The sequence below is a fragment of the Lepidochelys kempii genome, chromosome 14, assembly GCF_965140285.1.
Source record: "Lepidochelys kempii isolate rLepKem1 chromosome 14, rLepKem1.hap1, whole genome shotgun sequence".
Lineage (NCBI taxonomy): Eukaryota > Metazoa > Chordata > Testudines > Cheloniidae > Lepidochelys > Lepidochelys kempii.
The window spans coordinates 12508092-12527037 of NC_136393.1; the positions used below are offsets into that span (position 1 = coordinate 12508092).

Here is an 18946-nt window from a genome sequence, read left to right on the forward strand (position 1 = left end):
ATCTGTGTTTGCTGTTGCACATCGCTTATACAGTACAGGAATATCTGCATATCGTACTTTTCTATTGACAGGGTAAACAGATAGCTACACTGGTGTTACACAGAGTGAGAGAGAGAGAATGGCTTCGTTAATGCAATTCCATCATACAATGGCCAAGCATCAGTCTCCTTCTGAAACAGTGTCTCATGGTAACACAGTGACCAAAAAATTAGTCCAGGCCATCACTGCATCATTTTTCTTATTTGTAGAAACCACTTAATAGATTGACCACTAGGACATGCACAATTTTTCCAGAAAATCAGAGCCCTGTAATGCAACTGGATACATAAAAGCTACATCCTATCTAGGCATGGTATCTGAGCATCTAGCATACCTGACATGAAAGAGTAGTCAAAATTACTTGCAACATTCTTTGGTCAGAAATCCCTTTACATGCTGATGGGAGATGCAGCAAGGGCAGTGGCTCAGGGAGTCCCGTAAGAAGTTTGTGGTTGATCTTTACCTAAAATACCATTCCTATTTTTTGGGAACAGATGCACCAGAAAGTTTAAGACACTCACTCACCCTTCATTTGTATGTCTCAATATAACAAGAGGAATTACCTAAACAGCAACTGTTAATTAATTGTAAAAGGTCATATGATGAGAGTAACTCATGAGGTTAGCTCCTTGCAGGGGAATCACAGACAAAGCTTGCTAGCCATTACTCTGCGGTAATATCACCATTTGGTCATAATAAAGTTTTTTACATAATCTGCAGTTTAAGTATTAATTCCCAGTGCATAACTATTTTACGTAGGTTTCACAACCAGGTACAGAGTTAACTACTGACTATTGCATTTCATATCAAATACCTTTATACAGGTGTCTTTTCACAAGCTAATAAAAGACGGAACTCCTCTTTTAACTGCATCTTCCTAGCCCTAATCTATTTGAAAGGAAAAACTAGAATCCTGTATTTTCTTATTTGTTTAGGGTAATTGGTGGCATACGGTTATGTATTTAGATGAGACGACTATTAATCCAGTGTTAATGATGCCCATAGTGTGGGTCTGCTTTTTTTTTCTCCTTTTTTAAGCTATACAATAACTGGCCAAAGCAATAAAATGCAAAAAGCAATTTGTCACCAAGAGGCTAAACAAAAGGCCAAGAGGCCTTTATTTTTAATACAGTGAGGATGTCAAAGATACTAGTGATTTATAAAATAAAATGATATGAAACAGATGTTTTTGGCATTCTGCTACTTTGCTGTATTAAATTTAATTAATCTTTTTAATTTACTTTAATCTTGAAACCACACAGCAGTGTGATAAAATGCTAAGTAAACTGCTGGAAGTCTAGGTGGTCAGGTAAAATTTATTTCACCAATATACCAACATATAAAAGCATACCACTCCTGTGATTTTAGCAAAATAAAACAACAAAAGACAAGTAGATGTATGGATTAATTAATAAGGAGTATGTGAATAATAGCATCTTGGGCAACATTAATATTTCTTGGTGGATCACCCTGTGAGAGAGAGACAAATGTTTCAGTTATGCAAAAAGACAACTAACATGCATCATAACTCTTAACTACTTAAAGTGTGTCAGCAATATTTTCTAGTACCCAATCTTCCAAACTTTAATCTCCTTGAGAGGAGTCTTTGGAGAGACTTTGCAGGATTGGACCCCCAGGGTGAAATCCTGGCTCTACTGAAGTCAGTTTGAGTTTTGCCTTTGGCCTCAATACAGCCAGGATTTCACCCAACGAGAGGATTAAAAAAAGGTGTTTGTAATTTTTGTAATTATTTATTTTACCTTTTAAAGTAATAGCAATATTTTTTCATAGCAGGATCAAGAAGGTGGCAATACAGCACAAAAATATTAGTTACTGTACAGCTGCAGGCTATAACAGACTATGACAAACTATAATCTACCTTCTCCTTTCTGAAGTAGCTCTGGAGTGACCAAAACAGTATGAAAGTATATTCATCATTTGACAAGGGCCTGCAAGTTGTTCCTTGAGAAATAATTAAGGCTGTTCATTAAGGAGGACCATGGGTCTAAGGTGGAAGAATAATCTATTGGTTAATAGGCTCAGATAATATTTTTGAGATCAGTATAAACAAATACATTTGCTTTTATGTGTTTTTAAGGATTTGTTCCAGCTCATGCCAACCAGGGCGGATTTTTTGATCTAATGGCAAACACAACTGTAATATTGTCTCGTTTGTTTTACATATCTTCAAAAAACTGGCTGTTTATGATACTCTAGAACGCAAGTTCTCTTGGGCAGGTATCTGTGCCTTATGCAATGCCAAGCATGCTGTAAGGAAGAGCTTAACAAAATAATAAATGAGAAGTTGTCCAAAGAATACAGTGCATGAAATCAACTCAAAAGACTTTTAAGACTTGGAATTTACTAATCGTGACTCTGTCTTTTATATAGTAAAAAATCAGAGATACAGACATATTCTTGTACACACATGGACATCCCTACAGGTGTCAGGAAAGCTCAGAGCATGTGTTCTAATGTAGTCTGTAGATCATTTCACCAAATTTTGTTAACAAACATACAGTGGTTGAAACCCTTTGGGGGGGGGGGGGAATTTTTAGAAACAAGCGAGAGCAGAAAAAAATACACATCGTCCCAAATACAGGACTAGCTCAGCTACTGAAACAGCATCTACTGACTTGGAGTGTTATGTTTTTAGATTTTGCAACAGAAGTGCTTTCAGATGGTCATTGTAGAACTGATCCTGAAAGAAATGAACTGTCCATCTTCACATCCCATTCAAGCCATTGAGCATTTAGGACCTTTTGTACCTTGCAGGATTAGACCCTATGTCATAGCATCAGCAAGATTGCACCTTCCACTGCATCGCTGTTTTCCACTCAATTCCTGAAGTGATGAGTGGTATTGGCAAGAAGGAAAAACAGCAAGCAAGATCAAATGTGCTAAAAACCCTGATATATCACTCACAGTGGCCAAATGCCATAACGTCTTGCAGAACACCTACTTTCTTTCACTTATTTAGACCAGGGGTTCTCAAACTGTGGGTTGGTACCCCAAAGTGGGTCATGACCCCATTTTAATGTGGTCACCAGGGCTGGTTTTAGACTTGCTAGGGCCCGGGACCAAAGCCTGAGCCCCACCACCCAGGGCCAAACCCAACAGCTTCAGCTGTGGGTGGCAGGGCTCAGATTACAGGCCCCCCTCCTGGGACGATGGGGCTCAGGCTTTGGCCCTCCCCACGAGAGTGGCGGGGCTCGGATTTTGATCCCCCCGGCCTGGGCCAGTGGGGTTCAGGCTTTGGTCCCCACTCTTGGGGTCATGTAGTAATTTTTGTTGTTAAAAGGGGGTTGTGGTGCAATGAACTTCGAGACCCCCTGCTTTAGACCATATCTAAAAATGACTTCTTTTTTTTTTTTTAAAATACAAAGTAGATGGTAATGTCTGTGTACATCACAGAAATTGCAGAATCTCTCTCACAAAGCGAGGACAATAAACTAATTTCAGATCCAGAGAATGAATGTGACAAAAGAATTCTGACCTCTCTCCTCTTCCTGAGGTCTATTTTAAAAGAACTATAGCAACATCTGTATTTTAAGATATGACAGTCAAACACTTTATTTCTTGGTTTTCATTCATTACAGTTTCATTACTGAATGGACGCCAATTACATTAAAATTAAATCTATTCCTTTAACTGTTGTTAATAAACCTTGTATATACAAAACTTTAGCTTTTTTTTTTTTCTTAATGAGATCTAAGTCACTTGCTGCAAAGACTTTGCATCCAAACACTTAACTTGTCTACCAGAGCAATTCAGTTTGCTTCTCCTTTCCTGCTGGACTGGAAATATGCTCTGTACTCAGGTGTCACAACAGTTTATTGAGCGGCATAGTATAATAAAAAATGTTACAGTTACAGATTAGCTGTTCATAGATAGATTCATAGATATTAAGGTCAGAAGGGACCATTAGGATCATCTAGTCTGACCTCCTGCACAACACAGCCCACAGAATCTCACCCACCCACTCCTGCGAAAAACCTCTCACCTATGTCTGAGCTGTTGAAGTCATCAAATTGTGGTGTAAAGACTTCAAGGAGCAGAGAATCCTCCAGCAAGTGACCTGTGCCCCATGCTACAGAGGAAGGCGAAAAACCTCCAGGGCCTCTTCCAATCTGCCCAGGAAGAAAATTGCTTCCCGACCCCAAATATGGCGATCAGCTAAACCCTGAGCATATGGGCAAGATTCACCAGCCAGATACCCAGGAAAGAATTTTCTGTAGTAACTCAGATCCCAGCCCATCTAACATCGCATCACAGGCCATTGGGCCTATTTACCATGAATATTTAAAGATCAATTAATTAACAAAATCATGTTATCCCATCATACCATCTCCTCCATAAAACTTTACCGAGTTTAATCTTAAAGCCAGATAGATCTTTTACCCCCACTGCTTCCCTTGGAAGGCTATTCCAAAAGTTCACTCCTCTGATGGTTAGAAACCTTCATCTAATTTCAAGTCTAAACTTCCCAATGACCAGTTTATATCCATTTGTTCTTGTGTCCACATTGGTATTGAGCTTAAATAATTCCTCTCCCTCTCCGGTATTTATCCCTCTGATATATTTATAGAGAGCAATCATATCTCCCCTCAACCTTCTTTTACTTAGGCTAAACAAGCCAAGCTCCTTGAGTCTCCTTTCATAAGACAGGTTTTCCATTCCTCGGATCATCCTAGTAGCCCTTCTCTGTACCTGTTCCAGTTTGAATTCATCCTTCTTAAACATGGGAGACCAGAACTGCACACAGTATTCCAGGTGAGGTCTCACCAGTGCCTTGTATAACGGTACTGTTCCCTGCTGTCATTCCCTTTGTTTGGAGTCCTTGTCATTTACAAATCAAGATGGTTATATGCTCAATTATAACACTTGCAGGTAGGACAAAGGTTATTTCCATTACTCCCAACAGCAGTAAGGAGAACATTCTGTGTAATGGACTGTGGGATTTTAAATTCCATCAGTCTAATAATTCTCCATATCTCAGTGCTAAAGAACCTTGTATTGTCCCCTTGCAGCGATCTAACGTTTAATCTAGTATGCATATGTAATCTCATGATAAACAACCATATTTCACAGGTATTTTTAAAAGATTGCTGAATAGAAGCCATAGAATTTGTGGTGCCCAGGAAAGCTAGCACGGCAGTCTCCTCTTGCTTGGCCAAATGGTTTTGATCAAATGCCACAACGAAAGCATTCCACATGACCAGCTATGCAGCATGCTTTACTGGGGTATGGGATCAAAAGAAAAGTCAAGTAGTGTATCTCTTGGCATCCAGAAAGAACTGCATCTGACATGTGAACATCGGAGCAATCTAATAAATATTTCGAGCTGGTCTCAAGCAAAATATACGTGCGTAATAATTAAGCTTTTTAATGATATACACATGCATATATACATACATACATGCTTCTTAAGGGAAGGAGTTAGACCCTTTCCCCCACATTAGCCAGAAACTGATCTATAATGTCAACAGTATGTTATTCTGCAAAGAGGAAGCCTTACCAGACTGAGCAGTGCATGTAAACAATTCAGTGCATGTGATACGGGATAGTAGACTACTCCTGATATACTGTAGTCAGCTCATACTGATACTCCCAATGCTGCCAACCTCAGATATCTAAAAACTTGTGTGTGTGCTTCTGGTCCAATGCACATTCTTGGAAGAGATGGAACAAGGACACATTTTGGATTTTCATTGACTAATATGAGAGTGATAAATCTTTATTCCCTCCCTCTCCCTGAAAAACAGAACTTCTGTTGCTCAAGGTAAACAAAGAACTATCTGTTGTTCTTTGGCAAATTAATCTTAGTGGAAGAGTCTTCCAAAGGAAATCAATAGCATATAACAAGAATGTATATTGTTTAAGAGCCCTGAAACTCAAAGCAGAACTTAAAGGGATTTTCCTCACTGTATGGACTGTGAGTTTGTTAAAGAAAAAAGAACAATGCCATCACTTGAAAGGTGAGATTTGTCTAAAGGAACAAGCTTAACTCTATAGGGTCTAAGCACCACCCTTTACGGAAAAGTCCTACTGAACATTATAGGGATTAAACCGATAGAATACAATAGGTATTTCACAAGTTTCTACAGAAGTTACTTCTGAAAATTTATAGACTTTAATAGAGAATTATATATTTTTAAACCATCCTATAGAATTCTATACTGGGACTTTTCTATATAGACCTGCTGCACAGGACACTTTGAAAATGACCATTCTGTATATAGAAACTAGAAAGAAAAGACCTGCATGCCTAACACTGAAGAACATCCTAATAAATAAAACATTAATTAGTTCAGTGAAAAATATATGAATTTCTTTTGTGGGGAAAACAAAATACCCGTGTAGCACTGCCATGCTCATTGTACTGTGACTTTAAGTGATCAACTATGCAATTCTTTAATTTATCCCCCATTTTATAATTAATACTTATATGTATTAATCATATCCCCAATCCCAAAGCACTGTACGAATATAAAACATACAACCTAAGGATAAATATCTTTAACAGAAAAAACAACAAACTAATAAGCCACCTATAGGACAACCTACAAAGCTATAAGTTCATAACACAGAGAGTTACCACAGATAATACAGTCACCTTAAATACCTCACCTCATTCTTTCTGGAAAAGTCCAAGAGTATTGATAGGCCTTCCAGGGAGCCCTAAAGCTTAAAAAAATCTGGGCTCTTTTGGACCAGTGGGGAAAAGGATCCCTCCCCAAACAGAAACCACTACCCTGCCAGAACTCTCCCCAAGGATTTCCACTGGTTACAGCTGCAGCAGTAACAATCTATGAGATAATCAATATCCAAACCTTTTATATGTGATGTGATCTAGCAGGGCAATGTCTCCAGGAGCTCCTGGCTGAATCCTTTTGAGATTCTCATTTCAACTGCTAATTTTTTTGCTGCTATGGAAACCTTTTTGAGCACTAAGACAAAACTATAAAAAGGCACAGGAGGGGCAGCTGGATCAAGAGGACAGCCAAGATAGTGGAGCCATGCAAACAGAAAGCACATACAAGAAGTTACCTTAAATCCAACTACAATACTGGATAGTGGGAGCCTGCCTACCCTGGGAATTTGGCTTGATTCCAGCCATTAGTGGCCAGCCACATATATGCGAACAAACTCCTGCTATTGAGAGAGTAAACTGAAAATTGCACTGGTGGATCTTGCCCCTACTTGAAATCAAGGCAAGCTGCACTGGTACAAACTGTGCTTTATAGCAGTTTATACGAGAAGTTTGCACTGGTACAGCTACACTGGTGGATGAGATTGGTACAAATCCCAGCCTAGACAACATCTCTGTTTCAGAACTCAAAGTATCTCTGCAATTCCTCCTCAGACTGAATAATTGAAAGGCGCAGACTACAGTATTTCAGAACCAGCTAGCAGCAATAGAACAAAGAAAGCAGCAGCGTCTGATTCAGCTCAGACTACACACCCTCATCTGCAACTGTGGGAAAACAGTTGTTTACTTAGAGGATAAAACTGAAGATTCTTGAAAATAGAAGCTGAGGACTCTGGGTCTCCCTGAATCAGATTAACAAGCACTTTGCTCTTTCAAAAAAAACTCAGAGACAGTTTAATGCTCTGTATTAAATTCTGTAGGTATTTTCCTTAAAGGCAAAACCTGCAAAATTAATGCACACTCATTCACACTCTCTCTCTCACACCCACACACACCCCATTTCTTTATGCAATTTTTATGCTTCTGCATATTTGGGGAATAGTTTTCAAAAACTAATTCCTCAACCAGTTCAGTAGCCTGTAGGTGAATACCCAGTTACTGGAGACAAGCACATTTGGGGATCTTCAGCATAAAGCTTTTTTTTTTTTTTACAAAAAAAACATTTGTAATACAATGAACTTCTTGTGCTGGAATTAAATTGAAGTAGCTGCAATTCCCCCATCTGCTCAGTTGATTTAGAGTAGTTGGCTTGTCATTATAAATGGAGTTTAAATCTAGTTGCCTTGAAAAATTAAGCCAATCTGGCTATTAAAACGTTTGATGTAGTCAATTAAGATCATGAGAACCAAGATCTATGTGTCCACTCAATACCAGTCCCATGGGAGTTTTGCCACTGTACACAATGGGAGCAGAATCAGGGCTATCTAGCAACGCATTTTAACTAAATTGCTTATCAGCTTGATTTTGATGGAGGAAATTGCTTGTTTGGAGATTGTATTTGGTGTACATTACCAATATGACTATTCAGCAATTACTAACATAAATTGATTCTTGTTGTTAATTAGCATGTTATGAACAAAGGGAATAAAATGAATGCTTTAGAAGGTTTTAATTTTTATTATATACAGTGCTGTTTGGCAGGTCAGACTCATCCAAAGGGACTTTTTGATTAACAGGTAGTTAGAAGGATTTGTTGATATGCAAATTACTTGTTTATAGAATTTGAGTTCCCGGGGGAGAGGGGAAAAGAGAAGGAGAGTTGATACAATCTGAATTTTTAACTGTTTTGATGTATTGGTGGCAGGGTTGCTGCTGCAGCAGCCAGAGTTGGTCCCAAGATACGAAAAAGATAGGGTGGATGAAGTAATATCTGCTCTTGGACCAACTTCGGTTGTTGAGAGAGATAAGCTTTTAAACTTCACAGACAAGTGGAGCTCAAAAGCTTGTCTCTCTCACCAACAGAAGCTAGTCCAATAAAAAATATTACCTTACCCACCTTGTCTCTCCCTCAATTTATTAGGTAATTTTTTCTTTTTGGCCGCATGACTAATCATGGTACCATAATGATACTAAAGCCTAAATCATTCCCACTATGGCCTCTCACTGTGTCCATTATTTTACCTCATTGGAAAGGTGGATTAATCAAGGCCCTAATTAGCAGAGCTGGTTAGAAAAAAATTGAATCTCAGTGTTTTTACTGTGGAAAAGGGGACATTTTTCGGCAACAATTTTCACAGAAAGAATTTCCCATTTTTTAACCAGCTCTTCTTAGTAAAAATAGCTCACTCCACACTACGGTAGTTAGCAAGGCTGGAAGTTGGGCCTCAACCTATGTTGAGGGGTTTTTTTTTAAACATACTATTTGGGACTAGCCCTGGAGCAATTTGAACAGTTGGGAAAGGAGGGATAGTCTGTGTGTGCAGGGCTATAGGAACAGGGAGCTGGGAAGAGGCACCAATTGGAAGCACTGGTACAGGTGAGGGGGTTTCAACCAAATAGTACAAATAGGATGACCAAATGTCCTGATACTAGGGGCTTTGTCTTATATAGGCAATTATGCACCCCACCCCAGCCCACCCGGAAAAAAGTGTCCCAATTTTTCACACTTGCTGTCTGGTCACCCTAAGTACAAATGTTCCTCTGGATCAGAGTGTGTTACAGGAAAGAGAGATTAATTATAGGACAGTGGATAAATTAACTAGTCAGCCAATTTCCCATCAGGTCAAGCCTGTTAATTCACCCACGCATAGATGCCCACTAATCACCTGCAATTTGAGCTCAGACATTTGGCATGGATTGCAGAGCCCCATTCCAGCATTATGATTTCCCTTCACTCCACCTATTAGTCTTGATCCTACAAACTCTGTCTCTGGAATGGGAACTGGGTGTTTTCTCACTGTTTCTGCATGTTGTCCTCAATGGGGATTCCCACTTACAAAAAAGAAAGATGAAGTCAGTCTCTTATCTTTACTTTACTCAGTCCGGCCAGTCTTGTACTCACAGTTTGGTTCATTAGATTAACAAAAGCTGACCTAGGTAACTCAGGGACTTACTAGACGAGAAAATCCCATCTAAAGCATATTTCATGACCTATTTCCTCACAAATTCACTGACCAGCTTGGGCTGCTGGAGTGAATGCTAGTAAATAAAATCAGAACACAGTCCCCATGGCTAAGATGTTCTAAAAATTCAGTCATATCACAAGCTGATGACTAATAAGCCTGGAACCTCTGGTTGCAGTTTAGTGAAAACTCCCACTAATTCTTTACAAGACCTTTAGAAGACATGCCACAATAGGATAGTTAATGCTTCCTCCAACTCTGCTGGCTCTCAAAGCTCAGAATATGACTTCGTGGCCTACTCTGACATTTTTTCTTCCTGCTTCCAGGTTGTTTGTTTGTCTTGCTTAAAAATTTCCTACCGTGCCAGTTGTAGGAAGGTCAACTGATAGTTCACAATCCAGCAGAGGAGAAAAATAGTAAAAAATTAATACATTGTCAACCATTTTGACCCTCACACTCAGGTTTTTTTGTTTTGTTTTGGGTAGTTAAATGAGAGTTATAAAAGATAAAGCTGTATGCCAAGGGTCCAGGCCTGCTCAACATACTAAAGCAAACAGGGAATTTATAACCTCATCCAATATCCTTGAGGCTGAGAACTATGCCTTTATTGAACATGTATGTAGGGGTTGGGTGTTTTACTTTATGTGAATCAGGGCAGCAAGATCAGGCATTTGCACATAACATGCCAGATGCATTTTGCGGTCAAGGCACCTTATAGGAAAAAGTAGTATCTGAATACTCCCAAAGTTTATAAGGCATCATTTATTCCTCTCAAGTTATGAATAATGAGGCAGTAACCATGTAGGTTATGCTTGATTTAGAAACGTATGCCATAACTTTGATTGCTGCTGGCTCACATATTAATGGACATACATATTTTGGTGGTAAACAAAGGCCTTAACATTATTATTTTTAATAAATACATCGCTAAAAAGTCAGGTAACTCTTGCTACACCAATCTTTGCTACTGTGTCCTTGCACAACTGGGGCACTAAGCATTCTATCTGTCATAGGGACAGAGTCATTGTGGTTATTAAGCCCCATTTTAGCAAGATTTTTCTCCATGAACATGATCATCTCATGTGGGGAAAGCCTTCTATGGTGCAGCTTCTTTGCTGGCTATAGAAGACTTTAGCTATTTGGAGGGTAAAAGAGAACCTTTGGTCTGATATTAATCTGATATTGTGAGCTAAGCAGAACATAAACTTTGTGAGTTCAAGAAGTATGAATGGAACAAAACTTTTCAAAGTTTCTTTAAATTCAAAATTCCAAGTTTAATTCTGCCAACAGTATTTGATATTAATATACAGAAGCCAGTTTGTGTTCTCATTTCAGCTGGTGTAACTCCTTTGACTTCATAGAATATCAGAGTTGGAAGGGACCTCAGGAGGCCATCTAGTCCAACCCCCTGCTCAAAGCAGGACCAATCCCCAACTAAATCATCCCAGCCAGGGCTTTGTCAAGCCTGATCTTAAAAACCTTGAAGAAAGGAGAGTCCACCACCTCCATAGGTAACCCATTCCAGTGTTTCACCACCCTCCTAGTGAAAATTTTTTTCCTAATATCCAACCTAAACCTCCCCCCACTGCAGCTTGAGACCATTACTCCTTGTTCTGTCATCAGCTACCACTGAGAACAGTCTAGATCCATCCTCTTTGGAACCCCCTTTCAGGTAGTTGAAAGCAGCTATCAAATCCCCCCTCATTCTTCTCTTCTGCAGACTAAATAACCCCAGTTCCTTCAGCCTCTCCTCATGAGTCATGTGTTCCAGCCCCCTAATCATTTTTGTTGCCCTTTCCAATTTTTCCACATCCTTCTTGTAGTGTGGGGCTCAAAACTGGACACACTACTCCAGATGAGGCCTCACCAATGCCGAATAGAGGGGAATGATCACGTCCCTCGATCTGCTGGCAATGCTCCTACTTATACAGCCCAAAATGCCGTTAGCCTTCTTGGCAACAAGGGCACACTGTTGACTCATATCCATCTTCTCGTCCACTGTAATCCCCAGGTCCTTTTCTGCAGAACTGCTGCTTAGCCAGTCGATCCCCAGCCTGTAGCAGTGCATGGGATTCTTCCTTCCTAAGTGCAGGACTCTGCACTTGTCCTTGTTGAACCACATCAGATTTCTTTTGGCCCAATCATCTAATTTGTCTAGGACCGTCTGTATCCTCTCTCTACCCTCCAGCGTATTTACCACTTCTCCCAGTTTAGTGTCATCTGCAAACTTGCTGAGGGTGCAATCCATACCATCCTCCAGATCATTAATGGCTCCAGTGGAGTCACTCTGGATTTTCACCAGTGTAACAGACAGCACAATGTAACAGTTTTTTTAAATTTTAAATCTGACTTTAAATCAGAATTCCCAAGTTCGGGAAATATTGTCTATTTTCTGTGCTGATCTTAGGTCCAAGTATTCAGATATTCTGAATTCAGATACTAAAATGTAAATCATTAGCTCAGTCCTTTTCTACCTGCCCATGTGGTGTGTAGCTATATGAATCTACTACCCAAAGTTCGTACTTTAAGTCAGCAGTGGCCACTATGATAGTCTGAGCTATAGAAGTGCTGTGGAGAATGCTTCATGACCAGATGTTGGGGGAGGATCATTTCTCCCAGTTGCTGGTGAGCTCCCCCTTCATAAATCCCATTTTCTATGGATTTGCAAAAGGGACAGAGATTTAGACCTTAAATGACATGTGACCATTTTCTAAAATCTATTATTATTATATAACATACATGATGCTCTGTACCTGGCATAATATTACACCAATTAGTACACAGTGAATCACTGTAAGTTCAGTCAGGGTCGTAAAAATGCTTTTTTATGCCATGAAGGTATTTTCTTTTTTTTTTCTTCCTTTGTTTGTTTGTTTTTGCCAGTGGATTTTTTTTCTCCCATTAAGTTAAGTTTTAATCATGATGACCCTCTGAAGGTCTGGAGTTTAAATTCCAAATGCCAGGCTGCTGGGCTTTTAAAAATGCTGGAACAGTGGCACTAATTTTTCAGTCTTGGTTGCCTAAAGCGAGGCATCTCGGTAAGTTGCCTGATTGTCAGAGATGCTGAATACCCACAGTTCCCTCTGACTACTTTGGGAGTAAAGGGCATTCATCACCCCTGAGAAATCAGGCTATTTATTACTATTATTTATATTGCAGTAGTATCAAAGGCCCCAATCAGATTTGAGCCCCTTGTGCTGTGTGACATACAGGAAGAGAAACAATCCCTGCTCCAAGGACCTGACCACCTAAAACACAGATTTTAAATTAAGACAAGACGCAGCCAAGTTGATGCAACAAACAAGCAGGAGGAACCAGGGAAGACAAGCGTTAATGACAGGTGCTTAACTCCGGGCAACCAATTTGGAAAATTTTGGCCAATGACATTAGTCTCTTGAATTTTAAACAGCTACAAAACGCAACAATGTTTTCTGTCTTATATGTTTGTGAAAATATTTCAACCCGACAGCTCTGAGTTTGAGCTGATGCTGAAGAGTACATATTACTTGATGCCTATGGCAACTATTGTTGCAGCAGGGAAATTATGCCAACCCCTGGAGTGCACTTCATATGTGGTAAATTCTCTTAACAGCAATTTAGAAGACGACACCCTGGTGCTGTGCCAGTTTGAGCCAGATGGTCATGGAGATTATTAAAATCATGCATGTTGCAAAAACCTCTGAAAAATTGCACTGTTAGAAAGTTTACTAGCATTGTGGGGATCCTAATAAAAACAATCAGGATATATATCAAAATAGTATTTACAGACAAATTCACGGTATGATTCTCCACTGTTTAATCATAATTTCCCCCCCTGCGTCTTTTAGGTTCAACTAATCCACTATAACCATGAGTTGTATACAAATGTCACAGAGGCTGCAAAAAGTCCCAATGGCTTGGTGGTAGTTTCTATATTTATGAAAGTAAGTATTTAAATTTCATAAATATTATCTAATGTTTAAATTACTGAGAATTTGCCATGAACAGAATTTTAGAATTAGCACTAGTCACCATCGTTTGTATTGGGTCAGCGCCTGTTGCTTCAGTCAGAAGTCAAGAGACCCCATTGCGCTATGCACTGTACACTCATAATGAAAGAGACTGTCCCTACTCCACAGAGCCTGAAGTCTAATGGGGAAACACACCGTGTGGGGGGAAAACAGTTTGGTAGGGAGGACAAGGCACAGTGAAACAAACATATTTGATACAATAAACGGCAGCTATTGCAGTTTATAGTTTCACATTAAAATGCTCAGGGAAATTATTAATTCTGCAGATTTGAGGTGTCTGAAAAGATGCAAAAGTGAATATATAATTAAAATTAACCCTTTTCTTGTGGGAGTGAGGAGTGGGGAGAGAGAACAATTGCATTTTAGAGGAGTGGTGACTGGTTATAAATCAAGAAATGAGTTTCCCTATCAATGTCATTTAAAACACCTTAGATTATCACAACTGAAAGAATGTTGAAAATCTAGTTGTCTTTTACTTTTTTTGCATTTCACACAGGTAGAAGAACATACCAGACATTCCCTCTACACTCCTCTACATCTAATGTTAATACTCAGAGCTCAGAGTTTATTCAAACACTTTAGAATCCTCTTCTCCTCTTATTACCTCCTTGCGGCAATATCCTCCACCTTGCCTTACTAAGTGTTTATTGCAAAACATTAGCTGCTCCTACAAGGGGAACAATGCTCTGATTTACTATGCACCTCAAAGTATCTAGCCCATGTTCACAGAAATTATATAGAGTCAGTCTTTAAAAAAAAGAAAAAAAGAAAAGAAAAATCCCTTTTAGTATACTCTGATCTAAATTTATAAGGATCAGACTTACTGTCAAAACACCAACCTCATAATTAAAATATCTATTTCACCAGTTATCTTGGAAAGTTGGACCTCCTTGCTGCCTTTTGTACAGCTCTAATATTTGAGGTATTTGTCAGAAAGATCTTCAGATTATCTCTTTCCTCCCTGATGTACTGTGAGGCCAGTGAGTTAACTGTAGTTTGTGCAAAGGGGTAGAATTGAAGCATCTCCTGGATACTGCCCACAATTTTCAGTTCTGTGTGAATAACTTCATCATTCCTGTGTACTACTTTAGTTGCACTCCTAATGTAATGAGTAACCCGAAGTGTAGAACCTGATTTGTTGTTTCCCTTCACACAGATACTTGGGTCTTTGCCCTCCATATATAGTGACAGTGCATGTTTTGTTTGGAATGTCTGAGTCAGTGTAAATCATTCCCTGAAATAATTGTGCATTAAAATAGACAAAGTATTTGATGGCCACTGAACAGAACTGTCCCCTACTGCCAAATATTTCAGTAGGTTTAAATGTTGAGGGGTAAAAAATATTTCACAGAGAAAAGCACTGAATGCACCAGATCCTGTTCCATATACCACTTGATCAGGCATGCCCCGGCCACCTCCTGATATTGGGGGATGAGCCGATTCGGGGGAGAATCCCCTGCTTGTTCTATGGGGAGGAGAAAAACAAACAAACAATCTGGGGAAACAACTACAAAGATTTCAGAGGTTTCCTGTTCCTCAAATGGTGAGGATTCAGAACAGAACCTTCCCAATGCTTGGGGGCAGTTTGGAGGTGGGATTCTGGTTCAGACCCATAATGGCTATATTACACATTTTAACATTACCAAGCTTCACAATAAAAGAGTTTTGAAACCTGCATGTGTCACAGCAGCATCCATCCAAATCGCTAAGAAACGTACTGTAACTCAGACAGGACAGGACAGCAGGGAGAATTGATTAGAGTGCCAGGAGGCCAGGTACAGAACCTCAACCAAGCTACATAAATGTGTTGTATAAACAGGACTTTAGAGGGCATGTACTAAGTGACAACAACACTTGTTAGCTCTGCCACTCACAGTGCAATAAAATATCCTAGGATGAATAGCAAAACTAAAATGCTAATAAATGTAATATTCTGCATACAACCTTCCACAGTATGCAATTCGCTCAGTCAGACTTCTCTTGCAGCCTGCATAGCCTGGTGCTGGGAATCTCACAGATAACATACAATTCTAAATAAAGATAAAAAGTTACAAGAAATAGAGACAACAGAGAGAGGAGGAGACCTGAAATAGGAGATACAGGAGATGTCACGTGATATGAGAGAATACCAAGTAGAGTGCTAATCACCTATAAATCCACCCAATTCAATTATGCTGTGATCTAGACCCTATTTCACATTTTTATCCATGTGTTTATTTTTCCTTCTATTTTCCATTCAATTTATTTTTAGCTGCAAACTTTCTGACCACTTCTGTTAGAGACATATCCATCTGTAGTTCATTATGCCTCTCCCCGCAAAAGTCCTGCAAAGCAATGACATAGCTATCTTTTTTTCCATACTTTTCTCTCTCTCTTTACACACACACACACACACACACAGAGCTATATTTTCCTGAAAGGTGAGGCTTGTGGTAACAAAGTTTTTGACATTCATTTTTCTCCCTTAGGTGTCTGAATCATCAAATCCATTTCTAAATCGCATGCTAAACAGAGACACCATAACAAGAATAACGTATAAAAGTAAGTTTCTTTTTATTCACCATGACTTTCAGCTGCATGTAGTTAATGTACAAGCATATATTTAGTGAACCACAGGATGTGAGGGACATCTCGTAATGGACAAAAGCTATAAGGTTTGTATTGCCAGTTATCATTTGATAAATTTGGGGACATAACAAAATCAGAAGAACCTAGTAGAGCTATCAGTCCATATAGTATGAATTTGGAAGTTCAAAGCATATGTTGGGTTTGAAAGAGCAATAAATTAAACTAAATTCTACAAATATACTGTTCTTACATGGGGGAAATGCATTTGCATTGAGCCTGAAACTCCAAGGCACTCTGAAAGATCCATTAAACCTTGACAAGTTTCATATTCGTAACAAAACTTGCCTGATCTCAGGTTTGTCTGTGAAAGGCTTGGAGAATTTCTTCTAAATAGATATTAATTATATGCATGCTCCCCTATTATGGGACGGATCATGCCCTCCTATGGAAACCCGCTTTTTCCCTCCCCCGCAGTGGTTACAACATTAAGAGGAAAAGATTAATATATTAAGTTTCAGAAAGGGACCATTATGATCATCTAATCCAGTGGTGGGCAACCAGCGGACAGCCGCTGGCGGGCTGCAAGACAGTTTGTTTACATTGACCATCCCCAGGCATGGCCGCCCGCAGCTCCCAGTGGCCACGGTTCACCTTTCCCAGCAAATAGGAGCTGTCCCTGTGGCCCACGCTGCTTCCCGCAGCTCCTTTTGGTTGGGAACGGCAAACCGCAGCCACTATGAGCTGTGGGCAACTGCGCCTGTGGATGGTCAATGTAAACAAATTGTCTTGCAGCCCACCAGCGGATTGCCCTGATGGGCTGCAGGTTGCCCACCACTGATCTAATCTGACCTCCTGCATAGCACAGGCCATAGAATTTCAACCAGTAATTCCTACATCTTAAAATAGCGTATATATTTTAGAACGACATCTAGTCTTGATGTAAAGACTTCAAGTCCTGGAGAATCCACCATATCCCTAGGTAAATTGTTCCAATAGTTAATTACATGCTATTAAAAATGTGCAACTTATTTCTTCTCCCCACACAGGTGCTTATGAAAAGGGGAAGAAAAAATTAAAGAGACAAACTTTTCCCTCAGATCTTTCCCTCACTGGGTAGGGTTTTCTCCCCACCCTTAGAGAAGTAGTAGGGGGTTAGGCCAAGTTTGTAGATGGTCTGCTTTCCTTCCCCCAAATATCCTGGCAGACAGCACAGCTTCATGGTAGCTAAAATGCTAGGGTTTCTCTCACCAGCCACTGCCCCTAGAATATTCTGAAGGGATGAATCACAGCACAGTAGTAGTTAAGGCATTAACTTTTCTGAGGATTCCCTGTGGAGCGATAGGGAAGAGATATGTGTTCCCCTTGCTGATTCTCCAAATCCTGAAGTATGGATTCCTGGCCCAGCACAGTACTCTTCAGGGGCCAGACAGACATCTGGCCTATGCCACAGAGGAAGCTCTTCCTCCTCTATCCCCCCAAACACTCCCCTCTCCCCAAAAATCTATGGGAGGGAAGCTGCTTCTGTCTAGAGTGTAGATACCATGTTCTTTAACCTTTCAGTGATTATTTTTCCTTTTCTCTGAAAACAAACTATGAAATCTGTTCCAATCACACTGAATTTAGGTCATGAGATGAGCCATGAATTTAGGCATTAAGGTGAAAATGCAATATGTAGGTAGTTTTAGATATCATAGTCAAATGTTACTGGACCCGTTTTAAAATTTTAATTATGGTTATCATTGACCCGCATAGCTGTTAAAATCAAGCCCTAAATAGATACAGTGCACAATGAGCTGCTGCAGTACACTGAGCTTACTTTCTGCAGTAACAAGTATTGATTAGAAGTGTTTTTAGTGCAAATTGGGAATGTGAAAAAGTCATTGAAAGTAATTCTGCAGTTGCCGTGCTTGACGGATTATAGTGTCATTGCTGAAAAAATGAAATTACTTCATATATTACAAGGATTTCTATACTGCATTTAACAGCTGGGATTTTTTTAACTTGTGCTTTAGGGATCCACAGTGAATACTCGGTATACTCTTAATAAAATGGCCAGTCCCAATTACTTCAGTGAGAGCCTGGCCAGAGTGACAAGTATAGATTGGGTCCAAAGTCAGGCACAGTAAGTAGGGCAGTTCAAGCAATGATTAAAAATGTAGTAAAAGATGTTTAGTCTGTTACATAATAAGCCCAAGGACAAAATGTATCAAAAGGGGAATTTGAAATGTAAGAAAATATTAATGGTTAAAATGGACGTAACTTACCCCCCCCCCCTTGGCATTCAAAAGTGGATTTTAAATGCCTGTTTTAGTCTTCTTCCAGTGGCTCAGCACCAAAAATTGGATTTGAGCAGGTTGAAATGACTGTTCTTTTAAATAGACTTAGTCAGGAACTATATGAATATTTCTAAAGAAAAATTGCTTTAATATTCATGTTTAAAGTAGGGCAGCTGAGGGGCTGAAGGTGGTTTACTTTTATTTTAAGACAGCAATATTGGTTTTTAAAACTGAGATATGCCACGCTAGTTTATGCTTTTGCTGGCAGAAGAGCCCACA

The 18946-nt window shown here is 39.5% G+C and overlaps 1 protein-coding gene and 1 long non-coding RNA gene across 4 annotated transcripts in view; one reads left to right on the forward strand and one right to left on the reverse strand.

The window, feature by feature from the left end:
• The window catches only part of CA10 (carbonic anhydrase 10 (inactive)), a 338569-nt gene that overhangs the window by 305162 nt on the left and 14461 nt on the right, over positions 1 to 18946 (forward strand). For all 3 annotated transcript variants that reach the window (XM_073310788.2, XM_073310787.2, XM_073310786.2), the window contains 2 exons: positions 13641 to 13736; positions 16292 to 16364. In XM_073310788.2, coding sequence (XP_073166889.1) covers positions 13641 to 13736; positions 16292 to 16364 — 169 coding nt within the window. The remainder of the gene's footprint in view (positions 1 to 13640; positions 13737 to 16291; positions 16365 to 18946) is intronic.
• The window catches only part of LOC140897767 (uncharacterized), a 155988-nt gene that overhangs the window by 39153 nt on the left and 97889 nt on the right, over positions 1 to 18946 (reverse strand). The window lies entirely within an intron of this gene.